The sequence below is a fragment of the Hylobates moloch genome, unplaced genomic scaffold (genome assembly GCF_009828535.3).
Source record: "Hylobates moloch isolate HMO894 unplaced genomic scaffold, HMol_V3 SCAFFOLD_3, whole genome shotgun sequence".
Taxonomy (NCBI): Eukaryota; Metazoa; Chordata; class Mammalia; order Primates; family Hylobatidae; genus Hylobates; species Hylobates moloch.
In genome coordinates this window covers 150,259,352-150,272,138 of record NW_026652278.1, presented here as the reverse complement: position 1 = coordinate 150,272,138, position 12,787 = coordinate 150,259,352, and the positions used below count along the sequence as shown (strand labels likewise).

The 12,787-nt window shown below is 34.7% G+C and overlaps 1 protein-coding gene across 5 annotated transcripts in view; it reads left to right on the top strand.

The window, feature by feature from the left end:
- Positions 1–12,787, top strand: part of FSTL5 (follistatin like 5) — a 786,207-nt gene that overhangs the window by 574,005 nt on the left and 199,415 nt on the right. For all 5 annotated transcript variants that reach the window (XM_032148724.2, XM_032148716.2, XM_032148719.2 and 2 more), the window contains exon 8: positions 10,580–10,700. In XM_032148724.2, the coding sequence (XP_032004615.1) occupies positions 10,580–10,700 (121 nt within the window). The remainder of the gene's footprint in view (positions 1–10,579; positions 10,701–12,787) is intronic.

Genomic DNA, 12,787 nt, shown 5'->3' with positions numbered 1-12,787 from the left:
CACACCCAGCTAATTTTTGTATTTTTAGTAGAGATGGAGTTCTGCCATGTTGGCCAGGCTGGTCTCAAACTCCTGACCTCAGTTGGTCTACCTGCCTCAACATCCCAAAGTGCTGGGATTACAGCCATGAGCTATTGTGCCCAGCCAACAAGTTGATTTTTATTAATTTAAATTGTGTTGAGATTTTGGATTAATTTAGGAATAATTGATACCTTTAAAATATTGAGTTCTATTCATGTTTTTCCACTGAGTAAGATACTCTTTAATACCTTTCAATAAACTGTTATCATGTCCTCAATGAATATTGTTCATGTTGTATGTTGTATTTGTGATCTTTTTGTGATCTCTTATAGGTATTGTTACAAATGCTACTATTCTCATTTTGCCTAATCTACTTTCCTTTACCTTCTCCACACTAGAATTTGAGGGACACCTCTTACCCCTTTTGTGTAGCTTTTCATAACCTATAAACACTCCATAACCTATTGCTTTGGGTCTACATATTGTACAAGTATCTACTCAGGCAACTGCCATAGGCTTCTTCTGCTTGTCTTCTTTTTATTCTTTTTTTGTATTTATTTATTTATTATTTTCTATATATATTTTTTTATTATACTTTAAGTTCTAGGGTACATGTGCACAACGTGCAGGTTTGCTACATATGTATACATGTGCCATGTTGGTCTGCTGCACCCATTAACTCATCATTTACATTAGGTATATCTCCTAATGCTATCCCTCCCCGCTCCTCCCACCCCACAACAGGCCCCGGTGTGTGATGTTCCCCCTCCTGTGTCCAAGTGTTGTCATTGTTCAATTCCCACCTATGAGTGAGAACATGTGGTGTTTAGTTTTTTGTCATTGCGATAGTTTGCTGAGAATGATGGTTTCCAGCTTACAACTATCTGATCTTTGACAAACCTGACAAAAACAAGAAATGGGGAAAGGATTCCCTATTTAACAAATGGTCTGGGGAAAACTGGCTAGCCATATGTAGAAAGGTGAAACTGGATCCCTTCCTTACACCTTATACAAAGATTAATTTAAGATGGATTAAAGACTTAAATGTTAGACCTAAAACCATAAAAACCCTACAAGAAAACCTAGGCAATACCATTCAGGACATAGGCATGGGCAAGGACTTCATGTCTAAAACACCAAAAGCAATGGCAACAAAAGCCAAAATTGACAAATGGGATCTAATTCAACTAAAGAGCTTCTGCACAGCAAAAGAAACTACCGTCAAAGTGAACAGGCAACCTACAGAATGGGAGAAAATTTTTGCAACCTACTCATCTGACAAAGGGCTAATATCCAGAATCTACAAAGAACTCAAACAAATTTACAAGAAAAAAACAAACAACCCCATCAAAAAGTGGGCAAAGGATATGTCTTCTTTTTATTCTAACAGGAGAAATACCTGCAGTTCATTTTACTCCATTCAAAACTTTTTCAAGAGTGACTGTAGAAACTTCCATATTTCTAAGACCCTTTTACATTTAACGAATTACATTGTATTCCAAACCACATTTATAAAACTTCGTGAACCTCAACAACCATTTAGAACTTGTAGGGATTTTCATTAATGTTCCCCTTTTCCCTGATTATTCTGAGATGTAGTTATTCCTAAATTATTACGCTAGCAATAAGGAATTCTGAGAACTGTGGTCAAGAAGAGAACATATCAATTAATTTGAAGATATTAGAACCTTTTTGCAGGATTATTTTCTAAAGTTTAATAAAATATAATTAATTTAATTATTTTACATTTATTATCTAATAATATTTTTACACAAAGTTCTCATCATTTTGGTTTTGCTTTTGTACCAGAGAATGCAGCTGTTTTATTTTTGTTTGCTTAATAATTTTAAACAATAGTTTCAATCCATGTTAGTTGACATTTCTTTTCTATTGCATATTTAAATCAATTTTAAATTGATTCATAGAACGATTTACTTTAGGGAAAGCAGTTTTTAAAATGATGTATTTACCAAATTAAACATATTATTTAATTTATTATTTTCACAGTGTTATTTACTGATTCTATATTAAGTATGTTAGTAAATAGGCTACTGAGAAAAATCCATCCTTTCTAGAAAATCTTGTCTACTGTGAGATAATATTGCTTTAGTCAATCTCAATATGTAGAAGTTTGCTTAAATTTATTTTATTGTTATTTTATGAAAATATATTTGTATACATAAAAAGCTAAGAAAATAGCTTTTACAGTATTGCAAAGTAAATGCATATACTAGAAAACTCAGAATTTGAAAATAAGTTACTTAAATGTCAGTGTATATCAAAACATATTTTATACAGAAAACTGTATTTAAAGTGCAAATAATATTGGTACCATACAATTTAGAAGGAACATAATATGAAAAAGAAAGTGGGCTAACATTTAAAATTTACCACTTTATAACAGATGAAACATCTTGTATATTGAAGCAATCTAAACAATATGGTTAAAAACCTGTGGTTAAATATAGGCCAGAAATTCAGCTGTTACGTGCTGATATAATCAATACCTGGTTTTTACTGCCTTGTACATTCTGATTAATCAGTGCTCATCATCTATAGGTTGTTACATGTTTTGTTACTCTTACATAATTGATGATAATCAATTGGTAGTTGCCAGAAAAATTTTCGCAATTTTACATATGTGCTACAGATGTTCTTTTTTCCAAAGTTCCCATTTGCATTACCTTGAAAAACATATAAGCAATCAACTCAACAAAATAAATGATTTTGTGTTTTTTTCCTATCAACTCTTTCCAGACATCAATGCCTTAAGGCAACTCTGTAATGGTGTAGAGGCTCATAAAGATTTAATCTCTGAGGAAATATTTATGGAGTGTCCATTAGCAGTAAGATTATAAAGGTGTAACAGGGGTTCAGAATAAGTGCAAGATTTTGTCCCTGAATTCAGAGTGTCTGTTCTAAGGCCATAACTCTCAACCATGGCTGAGCCTGAACATCATACATTTGTTTTGATCTATTTAATATTAGAAAACTGCTGAGAAAATAAAAGATCAGAAATGCTGTATCAGGATGAAGGTAAAGAGTAGGTTTGATATGTCTTTATACATATAACAAAACTAAAAACATAATTTTGAGGCTTGGTTAAGATTAATGGAGAACCCTAAAAAAAGAGAATGTGTTAAGAATTATATAACAAGAACAGCTGAATTCTGCAGTCTATTTGGATGCTAATCTGAGACCCCTCACCTTGTTTGGTGACCTCAACCAAGTTACTCAACATTGGTATATTTTAGTTTTCTTATCTGCAAAATGGGATTAATGATGGGACCTTTTTTACAAAGTTGTTTAAATGATAAAATTTCATGTTTCATTTAAATTGTTCAGCATAGCACTCGACATATTTACATGCTCAGTAAACATTTATTATTTATTTTAAATATACTGAAATATGCTGTTTTATTTTAAATATATTGAAAACATCTATGCTTTGTTCAAAATGATGAGGATATTAGTTAAAGTCTAGCTCATTCAAAAAGCTGCCTGAAAAGGTGTTTATAAAATTGCTTATTAAAGAAAATTTTGGCTGGAATATTTTAATTCCATTTAGAGGAAAGAGATAAAAACATGAACCAACAAATATACCTTAGAAATGGTAATGGTAATTTAGATATGGTAATTTAGAAAGAAGGGCATTCTAACTAAAAGAGATTTGGTGTTATGGAATAACACATATTTCAATAAAACACTTTAAAAGTTGTAGTCTTGGATAATTTTTACATCATTGGGTGAAGGAATCTTGATTATACTAGAAAGGGAAAGACTATATTCTCTAGGTAGCTACATAGAACATATGGAAAAGGTTTATTTCAGGTTTTAAAGAAATTTTAAAAGAATTATCTGAAAATATACATTAAAATACGAATATACAGTTTTGCATATTTGAATACAAACAATCACAAATGCCATTCACATATATTCAGAATTTTCACTATTGTTTTTAATTATTCTTGTCCAGTGAAAGAATTCTTTGTTGTGATCTGATCTCCATGATATTTTCTGGTCGTAATGAGTTTTACCCGTTCTTGCCCTGCGTTTATGTCTGTGTTATGCAGACTAGATATCTTGCTGTTATTTTTCTGGCCATCAGTAATTACTTTTTGCTCAAAATCTTTCTAAAAATACTCTTAACTCTAATCTTTCTCAACTAATTTCTACAAAAGTTTGACTTTCCCCCCATTATACTCTACAACGTGTCAAATATCTGCTTACTGTTCACGTGGGGTACAGCCTTTTGTCTTTTTATTTAGCATTTCAGTTCCTTAACAGTATTCTGTCTGTATAAGCCCTGTTTTTAATGGTAGCCTGTGGTGAAGGCTGGAGTTATATTATGGAGTTTGTATCAATAGTTACTTTTTGTGGAGGTTCAAGCTCCAAATCCTCTCCTAATGTGTAGCTCATAAGGCTTTCTCTCATTAAATCAGTGAGAGTGGCACCATGACAGTTTCCTCTGGGAGCTGTAGAAATGTGGTATGATTGATCTTATATAATGATATTGAGGATTTCTATTTTATTGAGAGTTATTAAGGAAATATTCAGTTAAACCATATGACAGCCGGAGTGTACAGTATGTTTCCCCTTCCCTCCCTTTCCTCCCCTTCTCCCTCCCCTCTCCTCATCCCTTCTTCCTTGACTCCTCCTCCTCCTTCTCCTCTTCCCCCATTTATCCCTTTGTCTTTCTCTTCTCTGATCTTTTTTTCTCTGTCAGAAGATTTTTATCATTTTCAAGGTCAGATTCAATAGCTCCATAATCATGTTCTTGTTTTCAATAAATCCGTACTGGGTATCAGTTTGAGGGAAGCTATTTTTAACAGAAATTTACCTAGCTTAAATATAGGTAAAGCCAGAAATATATAAGATACGCTTTTGGAGTACTATTATGTGAACATTGGTAAGTCAGTGGATACTATCATATTTTAAAGATATAAATATTTTTTAAAAATCACAATTCAGAGGGAAAACAGTTTATTTACCAAAAGATGCTGACACAATTATTTACATTTTGCAAAAATGAAGTGAAGATAAATGCTTGCTTTTTATTGATAAATATTGTATATAAAATTAAAAACTGAGCAACACTTTAAAAATTTAGAAATAAACATGAAAAATTCTAAACCCAAAATTAAAATTGGGAAGAGGCAATGAACAAAAAACTTTTAGAAGGTAAATCCTCAGAGTAAATATATGGGAAAAAATCTTTAAGACTATTTATAGTAAAGTATATTCAAAATTTGCCAATTACAACTTAAAAAGCTGGAGAGGATATGGAGAAATAGGAATGCTTTTACACTGTTGGTGGGAGTGTAAATTAGTTCAACCATTGTGGAAGACAGTGTGGCGATTCCTCAAGGATCTAGAACCAGAAATACCATTTGACCCAGCAATCCCATTACTGGGTTATACCCAAAGGATTATAAATCATTCTACCATAAACACACATGCTCACGTATGTTTATTGCAGCAGTATTCACAATAGCAAAGGCTTGGAACCAACCCAAATGCCCATCAATGATAGACTGGATAAAGAAAATGTGGCACATATACACCATGGAATACTATGCAGCCATAAAAAAGGATGAGTTCATGTCCTTTGCAGGGACATGGTTGAAGCTGGAAACCATCATTCTCAGCAAACTAACACAAGAACAGAAAACTAAACACTGCATGTTCTCACTCATAATTGGGAGTTGAACAATAGAACACATGGACACAGGGCGGGGAACATCACACATTGGGGCCTGTCAGGGGGTAGGGAGCTAGGGGAGGGATAGCATTAGGAGAAATGCCTAATGTAGATGATGAGTTGATGGGTGCAGAAAACCGCCATGGCACGTGTATACGTTTGTAACAAATCTGTACATTCTGCATATGTACCCCAGAACTTAAAGTATAATAATGATAATAATAATAATGGTAATAAAAAGAATTTTCTGTACCAGCACCTCATATCCTCATTCTCTGCAGCTGAGAAAAGGAAGAAATACAGGGGTTGACATGTTTTACAATGTTTTCTTTTGACTCAAACTTCAGTGGATCTACCCAGCATTTCTTCTATGGCACATGCACTCTCACTGTTGTGGGGTGGGCGGAGGGGGGAGGGACAGTATTAGGAGATATACCTAATGCTAAATGACGAGTTAATGGGTGCAGCAAAACAACATGGCACATGGATACATATGTAACAAACCTGCACATTGTGCACATGTACCCTAAAACCTAAAGTATAATAATAAAAATAATAAATAAATAAATAAATAAATAAATAAAAGTGAGAGAATATTAATAGATCTTGTTTTTTAGGTTTAATATACAGATGAAACGTGTCCATTTTTGTGAAGTGTTTACAGTAGTGTCTGGCATACAGATAATTGCTTTATAAATAAAGATTAAATGCATTGAGTTTTGTCTTGATAATCTGTGGTCAGTTAGCTTTCTGTTACTGATTGCAATGGTATGGAATGCAAGAGTGTTTCTTCTTCATATAAATATGTCAATTATTCTTTCTTTTTTGATTTCTAATTTCTAATTTTTCTCATACTCAGTGAAGATTTCATTAACGAAGAATATGTATAGTTTTATTATGGCATTTTTTTTGTATTTAAGTATTCCGTATGGATGTTAACAACAGCTTTACTCTGATATTCTCCACAAACCATAAAATTAACCCATTCAAAGTGTGCAACTCAGTGCTTTCTAGTATATTAGCAAAATTGTGCAGCCATCATGGCTGTCGAAGTTTAGAATATTTTCATCCCTCCAAAAAGGACTTCAGACTTATTAGCAGTTATTTCCCACTCCCCCATCCTCTCAGTCCCTGGTTACCACAAATCTGTCTTCTATGTCTATGGATATGGTCATTCTGGACATGTCGTATAATTAGACTCATACAATTTCTGGCTTTTTGTGTCTGGCTTCTTTCACTTAGCATATTAATTTCAAGATTCATGCAAAGGCCCTAAGGCTGAAAAGAAAGTTTTATTCATGTTGCAGTATATATCAGTACTTTATTCCTTTTTATTGTCAAATAATACTCCATTGTATATATATACTACATTTTATTTATCCATTCATCCATTGATAGACATTTGGGTTGTTTTCACTTTTTGACTTTTATGAGTAATACATATAGCTATGCACATTTGCATATATTTGCATACAATAGTATATAGCTATGCACATTTGCATGCAGTTCGTATTAGACATGTTTTCAGTTCTTTGGGGTATGTACATAAGAATGAATTGCTAGTCCTAAGTAACTTAGTTTAGCTTTTTGAGGAGTGGCCAAACTGTTATCCAAAGCAGAGGCACCATTTAGTATTCTCACTAGCAATGTGTGAAGGTTCCAAATTTTCCACATCCTCTCCAACACTTGCAATTGTCTCTTTTTTATTTTAACCAATGTAGAGCATATGAAGTAGTATCTCCCTGAGGTTTTTATTTGCATATCCTTAGTGACTAGTAATGCTGAATGTGCTTTTATGTGCTTATTGTTCATTTGTAAATCTTTTGAGAAATGTTTGTTTGAATCCTCTACCCATTACTTTAATCAGACTATTTGTTTTGTTTTGTTTTGAGATGGAGTCTCACTCTGTCACCCAGGCTGGAGTGCAGTGGCACGATTTCGGCTCACTGCAACCTCCACCTCTCGGGTTCAAGCAATTCTCATGCCTCAGCCTGCTGAGTAGCTGGGATTACAGGCATGTGCTACCATGCCCAGCTAATTTTTGTATTTTTAGTAGAGACGGGGTTTCCACATGTTGGCCGGGCTGGTCTCGAACTCATGACCTCAGGTGATCTGCCCGCCTTGTCCCCCAAAGTGTTGGGATTACAGGTGTGAGCTACCATGCCCAGCCTATTTGCTTTTTGATTGTTGAATTGTAATTACTCTTTATATATTCTGAATAGAAGATCCTTATCAGATAAATTTTCTTTGGATATTTCCTCTCTTATATAGGGTATCTCTTTACTTTCTTGATGTCTTTTGAGCAGCAAAAGATTTTAATTTTTATGAAGTTGAATTTACCTATTTTTCTTTGGTATGTTGTACATGGCTGTTGGGATTCACTCTTAGTGGTGAGCTAATGATTGAATAGGGATTTAATTAAATGCCTTGCATCAGTAAGTCTCCCAGGCTTTGTTGAGGTTTTCTATCTCTGTTTTGTGTTACAGTATGAGTGTTCCTATATAGTTCACAACTCTGTCTTAGCCTTCAATTTCTGCTTGTGTAGAGTCTTATGTGCAGCTAGAGATGAGAGAATAGGGATTCACACATCTCTGCTGAGCATGCACACAGTCCTGCACATTTGTGTGGCCTTCTAGACTCCTAGGATTATGTGGAACTCTTCAAACTTCTCTACGGAGAGCCCATTCCTCAGGTTTATCTTGTAATGTTTTTTAGTCAAACTATTGTTATTTACAACTAGTATCTCTGTTGCAGAAAGTTGTAATGTTAAACAACTGCTGTTTTTTCCTTTCAATAAAGACTTTAGGGGGCAGGTGTGGTGGCTGATTCCTATAATCCCAGCACTTCGGGTGGCTGAGGCAGGAGGGTCATCTGAGGCCAGGAGTTTGAGACCAGCCCGGCCAACATAGTGAAAACCTGTCTTTGCTAAAAATACAAAAATTATCTGGCCACAGTGGCTCACGCCTGTAATCTCAGCACTTTGGGAGGGAGGCTGAGGTGGCCGGAACACCTGAGGTCAGGAGTTCGAGACCAGCCTGGCTAACATGGTAAAACCCTGTTTCTACTAAAAATACAAAAAAATTGGCTGGATTTGGTGGCACAAGCCTGTAGCACCTGTAATCCCAGCTACTCAGGAGGCTGAGGCAGGAGAATCGCTGGAACCCGGGAAGCAGAGGTTGCAGTGAGATGAGATTGTGCCATTGCACTCCAGCTTGGGCAACAAGAGTGAAACTTCATCTCAAAACACAAACAAACAAACAAAAACCAGCAATTAACCGTGTGTGATGGAGTGCTCCTGTGGTCCCAGCTACTCAGGTGGCTGAGGCAGGAGAATTGATTGAACCTGGGAGGCAGAGATTGCAGTGAGCCAAGATCATGCCACTGCACTCCAGAGCCTGGGAACCCTGTCTCAAAAAAAAAAAAAAAAAAAAGAAAAAAAAAGACATTAGGGATAGGGCTCTTTACACAGAGTGAGCTTTAAGTGTTGCTGAAAGCTCAAATAAAAAGAAGTCATGAAAATGTACGTTTTCGAGGAGCTGCTAATCTATCCAACGGGTACAATTCTCTCAGGATAAGCTCTTAGAGGAGCTTCAGACCTGCTCTTTCCCTTCCAGTGTCTTCTAGGATGATGATTTTCATAGCTGGCATAGTTTTAAGGAGGCTGGTTCAAGGCCACCATGCAGCTGTGGAGAGGTGTTGAGGAAGTAAAGTTAAAATGCCACATAAATTTTGCCGTTCTTACTAAGAGTCAGCCACTTTTTGAATAAATACTCTGTGGGCTATTGTGAACCTTTCTCTATTTCCAGAATTCTAAAAAAAATTGATTTTGGCAATTTTTGCCAGAATTTTCATTACCATAATGGAAGAGAAAATTTTCTGGTCTTTGCTGTTCTGGAGGTGCTTCATGGATTTGATTTTAATGGTGCAAGTTTTTTTTCCCTTTCTTTTTTTTCAAAATGGTTATGCATTTATCTCCACTATTTTGAAGTGGTATGGTTATTTTATTCAAATGTGTTGATGGTATCTGGGCTTGGAAAATAAATGCTATTCTATGTTATGGCTATAAATGTTATCACTGAGATCACACTGCTTTAATAATTATTTTTATTGGTAAATATATAATTAAATAATATACAAGTAGTAGATAACTACCAGTGTGAAGAATGCAGTTATTTGTTTTAGCCATAAATAAGAAGAAAACACATTATAGCTGTGCTAATCTTTTTTTATTTTTTAATTTGTAATTATTTATTTATTTAGAGACAGAGTCTCACTCTGTCGCCCAGGCTGGAGTGCAGTGGCACGTTCTCAAGTCACTGCAACCCCTGCCTCCCAGGTTCAAGCAATTTTCCTGCCTCAGCCTCCTGAGTAACTGGGACTACAGGTGTGTGCCACCACACACAGCTAATTTACATATTTTTAGTAGAGACATGACTTCACCGTGTTGGCCAGGCTGGTCTTGAACTCCTGACATCAAGTGATCCACCTGCCTTGGCCTCTCAAAGTGCTGGGATTACAGGCGTGAGCCACCGTGCCTGGCCTGTTCTAATCTTAAAAATGGGAACTAAATTAGAACACTTATGTGGAAATTAAGTTACTTTATATATTAAACATGCATTTCAAATAAATATTTAAAAGCTATGTTTATGAGTGAGATGATGCTTTTTAAACAAAACATATTGTTAGAAAATTATAATTACAGATCCTTTATGCTTATACATCCAACAATGCTCATTTTGATAATTTTAAGACAATATTTGAGTCTATTTGTTTTGTACCTGAATACACCTTTTAAAAATTGAAATTGTTACAATTAATTCAAAATGCAAATACCTTGTTTCATTTTATTTTTAATAGGACTTTGGAGATGATGGGTCCTTGTATATTACTAAGGTTACCACAACTCACATGGGCAATTACACCTGCTATGCAGATGGCTATGAACAAGTCTATCAGACTCACATCTTCCAAGTGAACGGTAAGAAGTGATTTTTGTTACCCTAACTATTCAAAGAACACCATAGTTTGCTAGGAAGGGAAGCCTTCAATTTTTTGAGTTTATACAAGGTACTAATAATATTTCAAGTTTTGAGGCTCAACTGATAATGTAAAAGTTTTTTAAGTAAAAAAAAACACACAAAATTTCCAAGTGAATAAGCACTATAAATTCATACTATTTTTGTCATAAAGTATTAGAGTAACTCATTTTAACTGGAAAATTAAAACACAAGACATTTACATTATTTTTTAGTTTAGAATATTAACAATTAGGCAAGCATAAATTTTAGAAACAAAAATTTTAAGCAGATCATCTATTTAATTGATTGTTTTAATGATATAGACTACTGTTATTCATGTATGGCAAGTTTTATACTCCTGATGGTTAATTTAATGTTTATCTATGAATGTTGACCAGGTGGGCTGATATCACTCCTACAATCAGAGCTTTTCTTTATTCCTGATTTAATTCAAATTTTAGTTATTTACTAGCATTAATACAGGATTGCACATATGACTTATTAGTAAATATTTCATTTCCATAATTTATTGTAATATATATGTTAATATACTCTGATTTATAAAAAGGAGGCAGAAACTTACATGGCTTTCTGTAGGAACAGCAAGAAGGCTAGTGTGATGGGCATGAATTTAGAGGAGAGTGGCAGATAATGAGCTTGCAGAGGTAGCCTTGGGGCAGATCACATGGAGCCCTGTGGACTTAGGTAAATATTTGGATTTCCATTCTAAGTGTAAGGGGAAGCTATCCAAGTGTTTAGTATATAGAGTAGCACATTCTGATTTGTTTTAAAATAAATAAATAGTTTAAAGACTATTTTAGTGTCCAAGTAAGAGGTAGTGGTAGCTTAAAATATAGTCTTAATGGTGGAGTTATAAAGAAGTGGTCACATTTGGAATATATTTTAAAAGTACTTCTGTCAGTATCACTGACGAATAGCATGTGACTGTGAGAGAGAGTTAAAAAATGATGCTAAGGAATTTGAAGGAAACAGGTCTACTCTATGGGTGTGCCATTTACTACTTTGAAGAAGGAACACATTTTGGGATTGGGTAAGATTAAATTTTAGTATGTTAACCTAAATATAATTATATTATTGATGAAAATTTCAAGTATTCAATTGAGGAACATGAAAGCCCAAAGTTGTATGTTCAGATAATATCAATATGTTTAAATTGCATTGAAAGTCACAAATCTGAGCTTAATTAGGTCACTTTAGAAATAAGTATAAATGGATATGAAGTCAGAGGATTGAGCCTTGGATCTGAGGTTAACAAGTGGAGAAGACTGAGAAGGAGGACCCTGTGATGAGAAGTATGTGTACTGGCAATCAATTAATAAAATGTGCCAAAAAGTTTGAAAATATTGGGTAATCTGATTTGACTATTGTTGACACTCCAGGGGAGCAGATCTAGTTCTTGGTTTCTGGTGAAAATACAGTTTGTATCTAGACATAATCAAGTCTTTGAACCCAACTTTCAATGAAACCAGAGAAGAAAGCAGGCAAGACGCAAAGTTGGTTCATGGTGTTTCCAGTGGCCTCAGATGTTTGGAGATGGACTTTCATATAAAAAGTAATTGTACCTGCTGATACACAGTCTTGAGAGGGTAGGACAAGTCTGTGCTGAGGATGCTCCTCCCTCTATGTAAATGCTACATCCATGAGGAAATTGTTCTTGCACGTCTGGTCCTCACCTTCTATTTTGTGGTAATTGCTTACTGACTGTTCGCCTGTTCAACAAGATTGATGCCCTGCTTTTCTATTTTTTTTTTTTTTTTTTAGCATCAGGGAGAGAGAGTCTCCAATTTCATTTTTGGCTAGCAATTAATTCTGTCTTTTATCTCTTATCCTCACTCCCAGTCCTAGATCTTCCATGTAAGAGTTCTTAGTAGTTTTTAGAGTGTATGGTGCATGTTCCCCACCTGCATCAGAATCACATAAAAGAAAAGATCACAGGTGCAGAACCCTGGACTTCACCAGCACTTTTAGGAAGTCTGACTTGAAATTTGCATTTTGAAAAGCTTCTCAGGAAATTGTGATACGTGGT